Raw genomic sequence first — 19089 nt, 5'->3', positions numbered from 1 at the left:
GTTTAACATAGGTGCCTGGCTCCACTTGTCAAAGAGACATGAAGGAGTTTAGTTTTCCTGTGTATAAAGGAGTGTGCCTCCCCAGTTACCAGGTGAATATAAGATGCGCTGTGTAGCAAAATGGTGCTGTCAAGTCCTCATACTTGAGGACAAGTTGTCCTTTATCTTTAGAACACGTATGTAATGGGTTGTATCTGTCTGGCTACAGAAATGGATGAAATTTGTCTTTGCAATCACATTAGCGATTGCCTGAAATGTGCATCACAATCTGGCTTAATACTTATTCCATAAGACTATTTATTTTCTACCTTGGGAAACTGATTCACTATGTTGGTAGGCAATTTTATCTCATTTCCTTAACACTGGTTCTCTCATTAATTAATGAGTTAAAGAAAATCTCTGACATATGTTCATTTTGTATCTGTGTGTGGGTTATAATTTTAACCTTTCTTGGAAAAAATCTTTTTCGTGAAGAAATGGAAAATAGGTTTGCATTTGTAAACGATAAAAAAAATATACATCCCCTCTGAATATGTTTTATCTCCCCTCAAACACCTGTGTGAGGTGGCCACAGATTCTAACACCCAGGGCTTGCCTGATTGTTCCAGAAGTACTGAGATAAGGTCCCGCCCTCTGAATTTCTTCACAGGTCTTGCTTTCATACCACATTTCACAGCAGTGTAGTCACGTGTGCCTCTTACAGCCAAAAGGAATCTTTTTTTGAGCATGACAATCCCCTGGTCTCAAGCGGAAGTCAGCCTCTTCATCTGTGCCTTCTTTTTCAGATCACGCTATCTTTTTTTTATTTTTAAAGCCCCCATTTGGTTCTGATGCCAGTTTAGGCACAATGTCAATTTAGGCCCCAGCGCTCCTCCCGTGTGCAGATCCAGCCATCACAATCCAGCAGCTCTGTAGTTAAGAAACTTGCCCACATCGGACAGCGTGTGAGATTAGTTCCCATCTACTGTTACTCAGTTCGGGCTCGTGGGATTTGAGCCCCTAACCTAGCAGGGATGGCAAAGCATTTGCCCAACAAAAACAAGCCCTGATGGAGAGTGGGGATGAGAGGCCTGCGTGTGGGGTGGGCATTGTGCTAATAAAATCAGACTTCCTTCCTATTGTCCTCCCTGCAAAGGAGATCTGAGGGTTACCACTTCACAAGTGAAAACAGCTGAGGCTTAGGAGGCTTGGTGATTTGCATTTCAGAAGGGCAGTAAGTGGAGGAGCTGAGTGAGATTCTTCCAGGGTGCTAGGCTATCCCAGAAAACTAAGGTGATAGTTATCAATTGCCTACTGTGTATAGAATATTTGTGCACAGACCCTAAGAGGAGAGGCGGGGCAGAGAAGGGAAAGAAGTGAGAACAGGAGAGGAACATGCCACTGGGTGTTGTCTGTTCCATGAGGTCCTGACCCTAGTTCTTTGGGATGGAGGCTGGTATATGTTTGTCAGGAAATGGAGCTTAAGTGTATTACATATTTTCCTTGTATATGGGAAGGTACATCTGCAGACATATGCATTTCATATTTCTCATATATAGTCATTTTGGTCAAAAGAACCCTTTAGTGATGGCTGTGTGTGCCACACAGGAACAGTCTAAAAGGAAACAGCAATCTCTTCCTCTAGTAGGGGCATTGAGCATCTCACTGCCTCATTCACTCATTACCAAATGATTTCATGTGGATACGTCAGGTTTATGGGAATACAACTGTTACCTGCTGTGACATTCCTTGGTGACTGTCCCGGCTGGAAGAGACTCAGTTTGAGCTTGCCATCCTTAAGAAAGAGGACGAAACTCCCTGAACCACGCTGAAGTTCGCCGAAAAGCAAATGTCCTGCCCTGTTCCACGTTCGAAATTGAAAAGTGACAGACACTTTGTCCTCCCCAGAGCTGCCCGGCAGAGCCAGATAACTCCTGGAGCTCAGAAAAGTCACAGGGACAGTCTGTGGCTGTGGACATGAGAAGGACACATTTCCCTATAAATAAAACAAAAAGGCACATTGAGCAGCCTTACAGGTGGTGCTTCTATCTAACTAAAGCCAGATTTTACAAAGACGTACAAGGCTTTTTATCAATCCAGGATTTTATAAATTAGTCTGCCTGCTAAAGCCGAAATCTATGAATGACATTTCTCTTCTCTTTCAGCATAAGTGTTATTATAATTGGGCAGACATCCATGTGGCTTTCTGTGTGTATGTGAGAAATTCTCCACTTCTCTACTTCTTCAGCATTAGTAAAGGAGTCTCAATATAATTTTAGTTCAACAGGAGTTTAATCTGTGCCAACTATTTTCCAGGCCCTGTGCTAGCCCTGAGGATACAGCAAATAACAGGACATTTTCATACTCTCAGTCTTTCTCCTGAGCAACATTTGGTCTTCCCTACACAATCCTCAAAATCTCCTTCGAACCAGCTTACTATTTTACTGGTTCCCTCATTAATTAATGAATTGACTAAATCTTTGACACATGCTTATTTGATATTTGCATGGGTCATATTTTTAGCTGTTGGAAAATTATATTTGACAGTCTTTCAAATGGTTTTCAGATCTAATAGTTATATACAATGTTTGTATATAGTATTTTTAGCATGAAAACATTGATTTTTATATAGTCAATTATGTCTCTGTTATATTTTACAGTTTCTGAGTTTCCAGTCTTTGTTAAGAAAGTTTCATACTACCTTAGGTCCTACATACAATCTCATAGATTTTCTTTAAGATTGTTGTGGTTTGTTTCTCCTCCTCCTAATTTACATATTCTTAGTATGTATAAGATAATGATCATGCTTATTTTCTGCCTTATGGACACTTGTTTGTTCCGGCAAAATTTCTGAAATAATCCCTGTTCCACTGAATTGAGCCACATTCCTTATTACTAATAACTTTGCACATTAACTGGGATCTTTCTGAGATCTTGACTTTGTTCTTACTTCTTCATTCCCATCCACTACCATACTGATTCTAGCATAGCAGCTTTTAGTATGTTTTAATATCTGGTAAGTCAACATCTTACTGGGCTTTTTAATGTTTTCGTCTTGCTTTGTTTGGCTGGCAAAAGGAATAAGCAATTCTTGGGCATTATTCACACACAGGAATTTCAGTTCCAGAGAAAAACCCCAGCAATTCTGATTTTACTTGGAATTTCCATGGATTTATTTATATTAACATAGTATAGATGATTTTAGAAAAAGAATGTTACTGGAGCAAGACAGATAATCTAGGGTAGTGGCTCTCAAACCCAGCTAAACAGCTGAATCGCCAGACGCAGATGCAGACCAATTAAAACCCCAGTGTCTGGGGGTGGATCCAGGTAATGGTATCTTTTGAATCTCCTCTGGTGGTCCAAGACAAAGCCAAGTTTAAGAACCACACTGACCCAGGGGTAAAGCAAGTTTCAAGACTGAATGATATTTAAAAAAAATTCTGCCACAATGTACTTTAGAAATGGATATAATTCAGTTATCATTTCATTATCATCTTTAATATACACTATACTGTATACATCAATCAGAACATTTCTTCTTGACTATTTTTGTAGTTCTGGTGAATGGGAAACAGTTTTCATTACAAGAAAACATTTGCAGAAGAAAATTTAAAAGAAAACATTTGCTGTAACGAATTGAATACCAAAAGCTTACAAGTCATTGGCGCTGATCCGTAGTACACATTTAATCACTGGACTATTCCATATTTTTTATCTTTTTATCAGCTGCATACTTCTTGACCTCATCATTTACGCGGGTAGCTGCCTGCTACAACAGAGAGGCAGGGCTTCTTGCCACAGAGGAGTGCTTGTTAGTCGACTGAATGAATTCTGGCAATTGATTTTGCCAACAAAATATATATTTAAATGTTTTCCTTTTATATATTGGAACAACTATTTTCCTTTTACATATTGGAACAACTATTTTCCTTTTATATATTGGAACAACTATTATACAGAACACATAAAATTGTGGTAATTCTCAAAATGGAATTCCCATAATTAACATTATATATCCATATGCACAATATGGAATGAATTGTCTTTCTGTTTTTGTGTGAACCTCACACATTTAAATAACCTCATTCAATGTAATTAGTAAATAGTTTTCTTGAGGATGATATCCAGAACCCAGAAATACCAGTGTAACTGTGGTTCTCCTTATTGGCTATACTCAATCAATAATTCCATCAGTGAACCCATCAGTAATTCAGAATAACATGAAATGTGCATGAAAACCTGTGTCTATTTTCCTCAAATAGTCTTGTCTCCTTGTGTCATAAGGCCCAGCTCACTCTGATGCACCTCAATGACAGCATGTTTGGAAATAGCCACATAGAAGTTAGGGTGAGGAGGAGGGATTCTTCTGAACACCAAGGACTGGCAGATAAAAGGTAGCTTAATGTTCAGAATGTGTTAGGTTAGGCTTCTTGACACGGATGCCCATTGGCCAAACACATCTTTGCATTTGTATCTGAGTAACGCATCTCCAATAAAGCCAACTTCAATAACCGGGTCTTTTTTCTTTTTCCAGTTAAGCAGCACTTCAATGTCAGTCTCTCCACGGACAGAAACTTTAGGTAGAGGGCTGTTCCATGTATCTCCTCCCTCTTTTCCTTTCTTTTTCATCTTGTCAAAGGGAGCTGTGCTCTGCGGAGTCTTGTTACCACTGTTCCCTTTGGTGTTTCCTTGTTCATGTGTCTTGATGGTATTTTTCATTTTGATGATCTCAGCATGGTGCTGTTCATAGTAGAACTTAGACTTCAAACCCATCTTTTTTTTTTCTTTACCTTCTCAGAAAGTTCATGGGCTTCACAGCTGTTTTTCCCTTTTTCTCATGCTAACCTAAGTGATGTATTCATCGTGTGGCCTGGTGACAGAGTCAGAGATGTTTTCAGGTTTTGGTCCTGCAACCCATGTTTGTCCTCCAGCACAAAACAGGAAAGGAAACATTTTTACAACAATACGAATGAATATCCCATGATGTGCTTCTGAGAGACACTGACAACTAAATAGGAGCTTTCCCTTTAACCCCAGCTTAGATATTTCAAACTGTAAACATTGAAAGCAGTTTACTAACTGATTTGGAAGTATTTCCAGTTGACCAGGGAATAGAGCATTAGGGATTGCCATTGCAAAATAACTGGTCTCCTGTGAATAATAACACCAAAAACACGGGAGACATACGCATTCTGATTTCCATGTAAAAATAGAAAGTCATTTTATTTCATTTTAAAATGAAACAACTATGTCCCAAGAGGCATATTTACTTTACAACTTTGTATACATAATAAAAAATTACTCTATTAGGCTGGGTATGGTGGCTTATGCCTGTAATCCCAGCATTTTGGGAGGCCGAAGCGAGTGTATTGTCTGAGGTCAGGAGTTCGAGACCAGCCTGGCCAATGAGGCGAAACCCCATCTCTACTAAAAGAAATTAGCCAGGCGTGGTGGCATACACCTGTAGTCCCAGCTACTCGGGAGGCTGTGGCAGAAGAATGGCTTGAACCCGGGAGGCAGAGGTTGCAGTGAGCCAATATTGTACCACTGCACTCGAGCCTGGGCAACAGAGCAAGACTGCATCTCAAAAAAAAAAATAAAATAAAAAAAAAAAAAAAAAAAAAAAAAAATTGGCCGGGCACAGTGGCTCACACCTGTAATCCCAGCATTTTGGGAGGCTGAGGTAAACGGATCACCTAAGATCAGGATTTCGCTACCAGCCTGGCCAACATGGCGAAACCTCATCTCTACTAAAAGTACAAAAATTAGCTGGGTGTGACGGCGGGCACCTGTAATCCCAGCTACTCAGGAGGCTGAGGCAGGAGAATTGCTTGAACCCAGGAGGCAGAGGTTGCAGTAAGCTGAGATTGTGCCACTGTACTCCAGCCGGGGAGACAAGAGGGAGACTCTGTCTCAAAATAAATAAATAAATAAAAATAAATTACTATATAAAATGGGCAGCTGTTAAAGTAAGAGTTGATTCTTAAAATATTATATGAAATGGAGACTTCACATGAATAATTTTTAAATGCAAATGATAAAATGTCCTTTTTTCTTTCTTTCCCATTAGGCTTCCTTACCATCATGAGGATCTGCGGTTTGTGTTTCTTGGCTAACTCAGTAACATCCACTCCATTATAATACAGATTTTCTAAACACCCATGAAAGCTTTGACGTGTGAATGGCCGTGCTCTTCCGGGTGTCGGAATTCCCCCAAAGCTGATCTTAGAAAGAAAAATGACATAAATAACATTGTTTAGTGATTTTCGGATTACGTGTTTAAAGCATGTATAATTAATAGTTCTAGCACTAATTGTCACAAATCCATTCCCAATATCTTATATTTCCGTGCTTGCTAATTCCAAATGAAGTGTTCTATCATAGTGGCAGCTGTTAATACTTTTATTTCTGGCACCAGACAGTTCTGAACAAACTTAAAGGAAGAAATCAACACACATTTTCTACTAAATCGAACATTTTTCAGCCATGTAGTAAATTTTATGTTTTGTGGGTCAGAGGATCTCTTTTGCAATACTCAACTCTGACACTGGAGTACCAACGTGGCCATAGACAATACATAAAGAGATTCGGTTCCAATAAAACTTTCTCTTTTGAACAAAACAGGCTTTTAATTTTTTTTTATTAAAAATGGCCAAACTTGGGTCTGATGCCCATAGTTTGCCAACCTCTGCATTAGATATTATCTTTTGCTATTACATGGTTAAAGTAATAAAACTGAATAATCTGATACAGGACTAGTATCTTCAGTTTAATATTATATGCCAAAGTCACTTAAATATCATAGGTTTTCTGGTTTGTTCTGATCCTTCATACACTTTAAGGTGTCCTGTGAAGGACGGGAAGAATAGATGCTATTTAACAGTATAGCTTAGATGCATATGGGCAATGGGTTGCAAAAAGAATTAATGCCTTAAAAAATATCAGGAAATTGTTTATATGTGAGCTTCTGACTTTCTTGTTATTTAATATATCTATCGGTGTATATCTTGTCAACTTCTCAAAGTGGTCCTAGTTAACGCTATGTTGGTTAGGATTGCACCAAGACAAGAAAAAAATCCCCCAGGAATCTGCATAGTCAAACAACCAGTGTAATATACCAGATGAAATTTCAAACGAAATGTATTCAAATGAGCACATTTAATAACATTGCTTGCTGCCTTGACATTTCTTCATGTGTAGATTTCCTAACCTAACACTGACTGTTTACTTCCTTTCAAGGTGGAAAAGACGATCTACAATAATAGATTGACCTATTAGAAGGCATAAACAGTTTCACAGTACCAGGACAGACATACCTGTTACTATGAGTCAACTTAGTTACGAATTACTATAAAATGGCATTTCTCTATGCAGTTAGCTTATTTTTCAGGTTATATTTAATTTAAACTATATATCTATAAGAACCTCAAAATTAAGATCCAAGTAACTGGATTCTCCCTTTGCTTGGAAATGATGAGTGTGTTTGTCCACGGTGAAGTTGACCTGCGTGTCGAGGAGCTCAATGAGGACAGAATGCCAGTGCTGGTCGTCCAGCAGGCTGCCCAGGGTGAGGGTCACAGGAGCAACAGTGGTAGGCAGCTTAGCATTGCCTTCAAGGAGAGGGAAAAAAACACTCAGTTATTTCTGTTCAAAATCATGGCTTCCCTTTTTTAGTTGAGTATCACAGTTTGCATCCAACTTTCCATCTTACAGAGTTGTTTTCTCACTTTCTCCCTATCTTGAACACAACATTCTTACAGTTTTTATTTCTTTAAGTTCAATTCTATACTTTGTTGAAATTTTTCTTAGTAATTTATTTTTTCTATTACTCATGACATTTATATTCACACTGCAAATATTTTCTTTCTTAGAACCTCATTATCAGCATTATCTCATAATTTTATAATGATCTATTCTTGTCTTTATGATATGTGTAATCATATATTACATATATATTATACACACATATGGTGATCTTCTTGCATAGTCTGTCAAAATATAGGCTGTTTACAGAAATCACACTTAGGATATGTACATATTACATGCATCTGTTAGTAATGCTCTTAAACTTTCATTTACGTTTGTTCATTGCAGTTCTACTTTGCGCTTACTGTCCCAGAGTAACTATCACTTGTGTATTTTTTATTTCTTAAAAGTGTTCTGGTTTAGATGATGAATTATATGGTCATTTTATCTAACTGTGAAAAGATTGAGTACCAACAAATGTACTTTCATGTAAACAGATTTTTTTAAACTACCGGTATAAAGGTTCAAGTATTTTTTTACCTGAATTAAGAAAAAAGACAAGTTTTCCTTTAATTAATTCCAGAGTAATGTGATTTCCATGTTGTCCTTCTCTGTGAAGTAGAATTCCATTGCTCTGTATGGCTTTAAATTTCAAAGAAATAACGTCCCTTACTGGTTTTAAAGGTTTTTTATCAAGTTTGTACAGCAGAGCACTTTGTCCATTAAAATAAACCACCTCAGATTCTAGGAAAGAGGATATTAAAAAGAAATTCTAAATATAAATATGCCATACAGTAGCACACTGAAAATGTGTGCATCAATATGCCACACCACACACACATAGACACACATTGCATTTCTAATCCATTCATCGAAGGAAACAACTGACAATAATATATTTTCTGTTGGCATCATGAGTTGATATACGTAATACCCACTGTTAGATTTTTCTAACATTTTCTCAAACTTCATCATCTAGAAATGCTTTTATTAATCTACTCCCAATGGCTTTTATCTTTAAGATAAAAGCAGCCCATTTCTTCTCATTCTATTTGATTAAAAACAATCAGGAAAGAAGTTGTATTTTACTACATAAAGTCTTTATTTTAAGGTCATTATTTTATTTTATTTTGTTACACTTTTAAGTTCTAGGGTACATGTGCACAACGTGCTGGTTTGTTACATATGTATACATGCGCCATGTCGGTGTGCTGCACCCATTGACTCGTCTTTTACATTAGGTATATCTCCTAATGCTATCCCTCCCCCCACCCCACAACAGGCCCCAGTGTGTGATGTCTCCCTTCCTGTGTCCAAGTGTTCTCATTGTTCAGTTCCCATCTATGAGTGAGAACACGCAGTGTTTGGTTTTTTGTTCTTGCGGTAGTTTGCTGAGAATGATGGTTTCCAGCTTCATCCATGTCCCTACAAAGGACATGAACTCAATCCTTTTTTATGGTTGCATAGTATTCCATGATGTATATGCGCCACATTTTCTTAATCCAGTCTATCATATATTAAATATCAGTGTCACTCAATTTAAATACCTTTATTCATTCCCTTGCATAGTATTCCATGATGTATATGTGCCACATTTTCTTAATCCAGTCTATCATATATTAAATATCAGTGTCACACTCAATTTAAATACCTTTATTCATTCCCAGTAGCTTTGGCTTCTCTTGATTCTTACACATGTACCTACTTTAGTAAAGATTTTGTTTGTAAAGATACACAAACACACACATATCATACTTATTAAATACTGCTTTAGACATGTAGTAAATGTATTTTAAATGAGATGACATGTAATATTTTTCTCAACCCTCGGCTAACAGTACTGCTAATGAGAACTGCAATGCGTCAACTTGGCTAGGCCATGGTAAACAGTTTTTGGTTAAATACTAGATGTTGCTGTACAGGTATTTTTTAGAGGTAATCAATAATAAATCAGTAGACATTGAGTAAAGCAGGTTAAACTCCATAATGTGGGTGGGCCTCATCCAATCAGTTGAAGGCTATAAAAGAAAGAAAGAAACCTGAAGTTCTCTTGGGAGGAAGGAATTTTGCCTCCAGACTACCTTTGGACTCCAGCTGCAATATCAACTCTTACTTAGGACTTGCCAGTCCCTACAATCAAGTAAGCCAATTCCTTAAATAACTCTCTCTCTCTACACACACACACACACACACAGACACACACACACATGCACACATCACACATCCTATTGGTTCCATTTCTCTGGAGAGCCCTGACTGATAAAGGTACAGAGGTTTTGTTTTCTTGGATGCTTTGTTTAGAGGGCATGGCCTTAACACCTTTGGTTTGGTTCTTCCTGTTGTAGCTTGTCAGAACTCCAATGCTGCCACACTCTCTCAGCACTCTGTCAGGTCTTATAATTTCACTATAAATGTCAGATATGTCCAGCTCATCAAAAAACAAGTTGTTTTATTTTTTCAGTAATAAAAAATAATATTTGATATTTGTCAAAATCACATGAAGAAATTAGTATTACCCAGAAAATCTTTTCAAAAGTAAAAGAAAATAAGCAATTGTCCTTTGAAACATATATTTATTTAATAAATGATGCATGAAAATCCAGTGAAATATGAAACTATTTGAAGCTGACTAGCTGATGTCATTCAAGTCAATAAGATGGCATTATTTGTTTAATTATATTTAATTTCAAAAAAATTACCAGTATTTTTTGCATGGCTATCCATTTCATTCACATTATCTGAAATATATATAATAAACTGCACTTCAAGAATTGTCCATTTTATGTATCATTTAAAAATTTAGAAGTTTGATTTTCTCACATTGGGCTAATGTACTCATATGGAATTAATGTATCAAGTGCATGATGAATAAACACATTCTGAGTAAACTGTGTGTAAAGTAAACAATTATTCCTTGTTATATAACTTATACGTTCATGATAAAAACAAAACTCTCTGTCAAATGTAAATGAAGATATCTAAGATTATTATTCCACGGCCATAAACTAAGGGAAACTTGAAAAAGATTGACTACAGACTTCCACAGTTTAGCAACACCCTAATACTTCAGTTTTTATCATGTCTTTATTTGTTGCTTAAAGAAAATGCTAATATTTGAGCTATATTTTTTCAGTTGACTACAAAAAAAGTTTTCTTCCCAACAAGGTTTTTTCTGGATTATTGCAACCTATACGTTTCTTTTTCTCAGTCTATGTTTACTATTACTCTCCAACAGCAGTATTGATCTTCTAAGGCATGTGAAGTATATTTCCTGGAATGTTTCCCTCAGGCAAATAGAATAGTAAAAAACGTATCAACTGAAAGAGACATAAAGCAATGACCTTGAAACTCTTTTGTCCTTTAGCCAATACCTTGATTTTCTCTTTATTGTAACCATTAGTGCTTGTATCTAGAAATTTAACAATATACTTATAGCTCATTATGCATATTTTAAAATAAAAGCAGATTAATGAATTGTAAATTCAAACTTTCTAAAAAGCATAAAACACTCAACTATGATTTATGAAGTCAATACATAAAAATATGAAACAAAAAACGATGTTTGGGATGGAAAGCATTGAGTTCAGTAAGTCAACACTAATGAGCTTGCCAAGATCAGTGCTGGAGAGGGACAACTCCCACATAGTCCCTCTTGAATAAGATCCTCCCACTGGAGAAGCAAAATTTCAAGTCTTGGTGCTTAGAAGTAATGCCAAAAGGTAAACTCTTTTCCCACTTTCCACAAAAGTCATACTTTTAGCATTTTAAAACACTTGCAAGAGCAAAGAAAAGTTCTCCCAACTGGTCAGGTGCAGTGGCTCACGCCTGTAATCCCAGCCCTTTGGGAGGCTGACGCGGGCAGATCACTTGAGTCCAAGAGTTGGAGACCAGCCTGGGCAGCATGGCAAGATTGGTTACACTTGCCTATAGTCCCAGCTACTTGGAAGGGTGAGGTCAGAGGATCGCTTGAGCCCGGGAGGTTGAGGCTGCTGCAAGCAGTGATTGTGCCAGGCACTCCAACCTGGGCAACAGAGCAAGACTCCGTCTCAAGAAAAAAACAGTTCTCCTACCTAGCCACAATCAATACAAATATTCCCCTACAATATATATTTGAATAAAACACTAAAATAATTCCAGTAGCACATTTAATATAATATTTTATCAGAAACCTGTTGGAAAAAATCCTTTGTATGAAATTCAATTGTATAAATAGGAAATGTAGTGGGATAATGGAAAATTAATGTCACTTATTTTGTTTACACTAAAATCCAATGTTCCTCAAAGTTTTCAGAATAAAAGGCTTGCCATTCAGAATGAATCAAGAAAACTTAGCTCGTGGTTTAAAGTAGGAAGTGCTTTTCTAATTTTATATGAATTTAGTTTATAATTATTAGCTTTATTATTTAAGATTATAGTTTTGACTGCTGAATCTCTATCAGTATTAGCAATGTGAACCCGACACATTAGTTTGTCACCATTAGATCAGGAGCTACATTTCCTAGTACACTAGAGTACTGTGTGGGCCTGAATCCCAGTTCCATCCTGGGTAAGTTACATAGCTTCTCTGTGCCTCAGTTTCCTCATATGTGAAGTGATTACACATACATTCCTCTCTCACAAGGTTGTTGTGAGGGTTAAATGAGTTAATATTTGTACTTTACAACAGTGCTGGGCACATGGGGTGCCCTCAGTGGACATCTGCCTCATTATTACTGTCAGGGCACTGGGCAGAGAAAAGAGGTGGAAATTAGTTTAAAACAGCACATACGGGATTTATGGGAAAGTAGACAGCTTAAAATGATAGCAGATTTAAGTTCTGAAGGACCTAGGAAATCTTCAGTTTCTATCAGGAAGAAGAGATTTACAGCCGTTCATCCACAGTTACACAGCTCCTTCTCTGCCAGCCAGCTTGTTCCTGGGCTGACTCACTTCAATCACTGGTGACCTCAATCTTACTCAGAAGTATTAATATGTCTGTCTCATTTTCTCGTGTTAAAGGACCATGAGAGTTTTCAAATGATACTTGAAGATTATTGGTGCAATTATAATGTCTTCGCCACGCTTCCTCAAAGAATACCGGAAGAGCTAAGGACAGATGCGTTCACAAAGTTCCCGAATGCTAATTCTTGTAAGATAAAGAACTTTGCCATACAAAATACGCACATGTCTAGGAAGAACTGTGTCAGAAGTAATTTTGCTAAGATGTGTTATGTCCTAATTTATACAGCTAATATTCACTGAAAGCCTTCCATATGCTAGGTGAAAGATAAAAATGCAAAAGGCAATGAATTACTTTTAAGGAGTGCACAGTATAGAAAAAAGGACATATAATCCTGAAATATGGTTGTTTCTGCCACATTCACTGTGATGCTTCTATAAACAGGCATCTGGTCCAGAACGACTTCTAAGAAAGGATAAGGAAGGAGTCTACCTGCTTTAGACTCCTGCAAAGTATGAAGTCTCTGAAAAGCTAACGTAAGTAATTTTGAGTTGCTATTTCCTTTATTTCCTTACACTATATTTTACCTTCATATCTTACTTTTGTTAGAAACAGAGACTCACTCTGTTGCCCACGCTGTAGTGTAGTGGTACCTTCATAGCTCACTGCAGCCTTGAACTCCTGGGATCGAGTGATCCTCCAGCCTCAGCCTCCCAAGTAGCTGGGACTACAGGCATGCACTACAATGCTGGCTAATTTTTAAATTTTTTTCTAGAGATGGGGTCTCACTATGATGCCAAGGCTGGTCTGGAATTCCTGGGCTTAAGTAATCTGCCCGCCTCAGCTTCACAAAGTGCTGGGATTACAGGCATGAGCCACCCCTCCTGGCCTCCTTTCACATTTTCCACACACAGAATGTACTCTTACCTCTGGCTTCTCATTACTACTTTTCTGCTTCTCACTGTCATTCTAAGCACAGGCATGTCATCCCCATCTTACCTTGCACTGCCTTTTCAGGAGAAACACATCAACATTGAGAGGAAAATATTGTTTGAAAACAGCAAGATTCTATAGGGTACAAACACTGACGTCTTACAAAAGGAAAAAAAAAAAAAACACTATTCCACAGAAATTTTCTTCAAGTGTTCTATCAGCCACCCTCATTCAGATCGACTAGGAGTGATCACTTGGAGACTTTAGAACGTGAGCCTCAACCAGACCAGGAATCAGGATTTCTGTGGGTGAGACCCGGGGGTTTGCATATTTAATAAGCTAACTAGGTAGCTGTGATGACACGAAGGCTTCAGGATGATTTATCAGGAATAATGGGCAAATTACAGTTTACTCTCTAAATAAATTGAATATTAATTCCAATATGGGGCCAGGCGCAGTGGCCCACACTGTAATCCCAGCACTTTGGGAGGCAAAGGTGGGCGGATCATTTGAGGTCAGGAGTTCAAGACCAGCCTGGCCAACACGGTAAAATCCCATCTACTAAAAATACAAAAAAATCAGCCGGGTGTGGTGGTGCATGCCTGTAATCTCAGCTACTTAGAAGCCTGAGGTGGGAGAACAGCTTGAACCCAGGAGGCAGAGGTTGCAGTGAGCCAAGATCACACCACTGCACTCCAGCCTGGGCGACAGAGAGAGACTCCCTCTCAAAAACAAAACAAAAAACTCCACAATTCCAATATGGAAACATGAATATCATTTTCATAGAGTTATAATTTATATTCAGTAAATTTAAGGTTACAGTTCAATGAGTTTTAACAAATACATGTACCGAGGTTATTGCCAAAAAATCAAGGTATAGGCAATTTCATATCAACTCACTAACTGCCATTTGTATCAAACCCCCAACACTGTCACCCAGACCCAGACCCAGACCCAGGAAACCAGTGATCTACATTCTGTAACTACAGATTAGTTCTGTCAGTTCCAAAATGTCATAGAATTGTATAATGTGTATGTATTCTTTTGTGTCTGGGTTCCTTTGCTAAGTGTAATGTTTCTGAGATACATGCATGCTATTGCATATATCAACAGTCTGTTCTTTCTTATAGCTTGGGGTATTCAACTGCTTGACAACTTGTTTATCCATCTACCTGCTGACAGACATTTGGACTGTTTCCAGGTTTAAACTTTATAAATAAAGCTGCTAGGAACATTCACACATACATCTTTGTGTTGACATATGCATTCATTTCTCCAAGGTAAATACATGAGAGTAGAATTGCTGAGTTATATATTAAGTGTATATTTAGCTTAGAAGAATGCCAGATAGTTTTCCAAAGTGACAGTATCATTTTCACATTTCCCACCAGCAATGTATGAGAATTCCATAGCTTTGCCAAACACTTGGTGTTTTCACTCTTTGTAATTCTAGCCATTCTGCTAGGTGTATAGTGGTTTCTCATTGTGATTTTTTTTTATTTCTCTAAAGACTAGTGATGATTCCTTTTAATATAATAATAAGTTAGAATAGGTGTATTGGGATTCTGTAGATCAATTTGGGGAGGATAAGAATATTGAATCCTGCAATTGGTGAATACAAAAAGCTTTCCTAGGAAATATTTGCCTTTATTCACTCACATACATTCTTTCCTTCTGGGCCTAATAAGAGGAACTTAGGGAAAACAGGCATTGGTTCTACATTCTCAGTAAAGGCCTTGATCTCTCTTTAATTTTCATGCATGATCTCTCCTCTCTATTTCTTTTCTTTCCTCTCTCTTTTCTCCTTCTCCCATTTCCTGGTAAAGATAAATAGTCGACTACACAGAGTCTGGAATCCTCTGTGAGTAGGTTCACATTCCAGTTCTTCAATTTACTTATTTCTGATGGACATGGATTTACTTTTTCATCTTATTTTGGGTTTCTATTTATTTTACTTTTTATTAAAACATTTTCTTTTTTTTTTTTTGAGACAGGGTCTCACTCTGTCGCCCAGGCTGGAGTGCAGTGGCATGATCTTGGCTCACTGCAGCCTTGACCTCCCTGGGATCAAGCGATCCTCACACCTCAGCCTACTGAGTAGCTGGGACTACAGGCACACACCACCATGTCCAGATAATTTCTGTATTTTTTTTGTAGAGATGGAGTTTTTGCTATGTTGCCCAGGCTAGGCAATCAAGCAATCTGCCTGCCTTGGCCTCCTAAAGTGCTGGGATTACAGGCGTGAGCCACTGTGACCAGTTTTATTTACTTTTTAAAAATATTTGTTGAAATTTAATTAGCACTTTAGTATTTTACAGAAAAATTTTCCAAAATATTAAGTACATTGTATTATAAACACATTATTATATGAAAAAATCACATACACTTTGTTTTCTTCAATACATTTCCCATGGCATTAAAAGAATGCAGTTATATTTTCAGTTATGACAAGCAAACATTCAGAAGACCACACTTCCTACCAAGGACAAATAGAAAATGTGTATCAAGTAAAGTTTAAATAATCTTCTTGAAAGTTTTAAAGATCTACTAGGACTGCTAGGACTTGAGAATGTAAAGATCTTAGAAGACAAGCTCAGAACACTCTTTCTGCTTTTATCTTTGAAGCACTGGTCAATTCCCAAGCAGCAATGGGCAAGAAATAAGGTGGTCAAGCAGAAAGTGACAGGACAGCTCTGAGGCTGGGTCATGAAGCAGGGGTCGCTGTAGACTCATCATAATTAGGAGTCAGATGGCAGAATTCAGAGATTTTCAAAGAAACGTTTTGGTGAAAGCCCTCAAATCCCAGTTGGGAGTACTGAAGCACTGTACTCCAGATATAAGATATCAACTAGGCCTCATGGGGACTGAGGCGCTGCACTGAGTCAGCTAAATGCTTATTTGAATTAAGATCTGTGCCTAATCTAGAAGCCTATCGGAGGCTGCAGTGGGGATTCTCTGGGGGATCATTTTGTCTTCTCTAGATTTTTGTCCAAAATGTCCAGAATTCAGCCAAAATTATCAAGACATCAAAACAGAAACAAGACAAAAATGAGACAATGGAAAAGATCAAGAGATAATCCAGATATTGAAGTTAACTAAAAATCTTTAAAATAACTGTGATTAATATTTCCAAGAAGATAGACAGCAAGATAAGGAATTTCACTAGAATATATCAATAGAAATTGCAAAACTGAAAATTGCAGTAACTAAAATGAATAACTCATTGGTATATTTAACCATAGACTGGCCATAGCAGAAGATCTGATTAGTAGCATAGAAGATAAAGCAGTATGCAATGTCTAGACTGTGGCGTAAATAGAAAGGATGAAAGAGGAGAGGGAGAGAGAGAGGAAGGGGGAGGGGGTAGAGAGAGAAAGAAAGAAAATAAGACACACACATCTCAGACAGATGTAATTAGAGTCCCAGAAAGGAGGAAAGGAAATGCGAGGCAGAGGCAATATTTTGAAGAAATAACGGTGAAGAATTACCCAATCTAATAATCAATTCATAGAAAAAGGAAATTCAGTGAAATCCAAAGAGGACAAATTCAATGAAAACGAAAATAGCTACATCAAGGTAAAACTGCTGAAAATCAAAGACAAAGAATAAATTCTCAAAAGTAACCAGAAGAAAAATACACATTTCCCTTATAGGATAAAAATCAATTGCCTATTGATTTCTTAATAAACATCATGAAAACACTAGAGTGCCATTTTTAAAAGGCCAAAATAACTACAGACCGTATTTTCCAGCAAGCTGAAATAGCCTTCAAAAATTCATATAAAATAAACACAATTTTCAAGCTATATGACAAAAGCTATATGACAATTTATTACCAGTAGAACTGGGCTAAGACAAATATTAAAAGGAGTCTTTCTAGCTGAAAGAATTTGATTCAGAAAGAGCATGAAAATGCAAAGAAGGTAAATATGTGAGTAAATTCAAGTGAATACCGATTGCAAAAAAATTATAATATTAAATTTTGTGATTTAAAAATAAAAAAATCATACATGTATGTATGAAACTAAAATGTGTCAAGGTAGCACAAGGTTGGAGGGGTTTAATTAACATAAGTTGTACTTAAATCCTAGTATTGTTTGGAAAGTGATAAAAGTAGTAGTTCAAGTACCTAGGGGAACAAAATTAAAACAGGAAACAATAGGGGAAAAACTGGAAAAATTAAACTTGATTAACTCAAAAGAAGAGGAGAGAAAGAGGAGTATAAAACAAATGAACCAAATATAAAACAGAGCGTAACATGTCATCTACAGTTTCACATATGTCAGTAATTACATCTAATATAAGTGGACTAAATATACCAACTAAAACTCAATGATTTCCAGACTGGGTTTAAATAATAAAGAAAGAGTCCTTACATATGAAGACAAAAAGTTTGAAAGGAAAGAATGGAAAAAATATTCCATGAAAACACTAACCAAAAGAAATCTGGTATAGCTATATAGTACTATCATTAGAGAATGCAGACTTACAGGCAGGAGGCATTATTAGAAATAAACAAGGATATTTCATAATTACAAAAAATCAATTTTAAGGAAGATAAAACAATTTCCAATCTATATGCATTTAATGAAACAGCTTCAAAATATGTAAAGTATGTACCTCTCTTCATTTTACTGGAATTCATAGTTCAGGCATGCTTGTATCAGGGTAATGGTAGACACAGAGGAGGACAGTGGATACACCGTAGACTCGACTCTGCCTACCATTAGCCAAAGCAAGTCACATGGCCGGCTCAAAAATCAGGAGGCAGGGAAGCATACGCCACTCACGGGCGCTGGCAAGGGACAGGTGCACAACTGGTGCCAGTGATGCAAACTAGCACAGCATGTATATGTAAAAAGTGATAGAACAATTAAAGGAACTTTAGAGAGGTAGGTAGTTCTAACTTCATTAGCACACCAATGAAGCAACACAAACTTGGACCATCTCAGGAGTTATGAAAATTTCCCATGTCTCAAATTCTAATCAAGGACAGGTAAAATTTTCAAAGGGAGAAAATAAAATTTGCTTCTTTTGTCCAGTCACTATTTATTTTGTTTTATTGGAAACCTCCACTTGCCATCTGTTGTTCCTACAGAAAACAGTACAGCACTCAGTTAATCCATATGAAACTGCTAATATTCAACTGTATTTGATCTAAAAACTTGGGAAATATATGGTTCAACCTAATTAGTGAAGCTAGAATGATGAATAAGAAGAGGACTGATTGGTAATAGCATAGCTACATAAGACAGAGTCTGAATGACATACAAAACTATTTGAAGACTAAGTGATAAGAAAATGTAACAGAAAATGTATGAATAAAGAATTACCTGTGAGTAACAAAAAATGATTTTCCCTTGGGACATTATAAAAGAAATCTTCATGAAAAGAACAGTTTAGAATTCTGTTAATTAGTCTAAAATTCTCTTTTTTTGTTGTGTCTCTGCCAGGCTTTGGTATCAGATGATGTTGGCCTCATAATGAGT

General features: G+C 37.1%; 1 protein-coding gene across 1 annotated transcript in view; it reads right to left on the bottom strand.

The window, feature by feature from the left end:
- LOC108529275 (contactin-associated protein-like 3) overlaps positions 1-19089 on the bottom strand; it is a 219639-nt gene that overhangs the window by 95111 nt on the left and 105439 nt on the right. The window contains 4 exon segments of the mRNA XM_017871463.1: positions 1714-1975; positions 6063-6206; positions 7408-7592; positions 8269-8472. Of these exon segments, the coding sequence (XP_017726952.1) occupies positions 1714-1975; positions 6063-6206; positions 7408-7592; positions 8269-8472 (795 nt within the window).

Source organism: Rhinopithecus bieti, unplaced genomic scaffold (assembly GCF_001698545.2).
Source record: "Rhinopithecus bieti isolate Rb0 unplaced genomic scaffold, ASM169854v2 scaffold_6063, whole genome shotgun sequence".
NCBI classification, from domain to species: domain Eukaryota; kingdom Metazoa; phylum Chordata; class Mammalia; order Primates; family Cercopithecidae; genus Rhinopithecus; species Rhinopithecus bieti.
The sequence above is the reverse complement of the archived record's forward strand: the minus strand, read 5'-3'. Positions and strand labels throughout refer to the sequence as shown.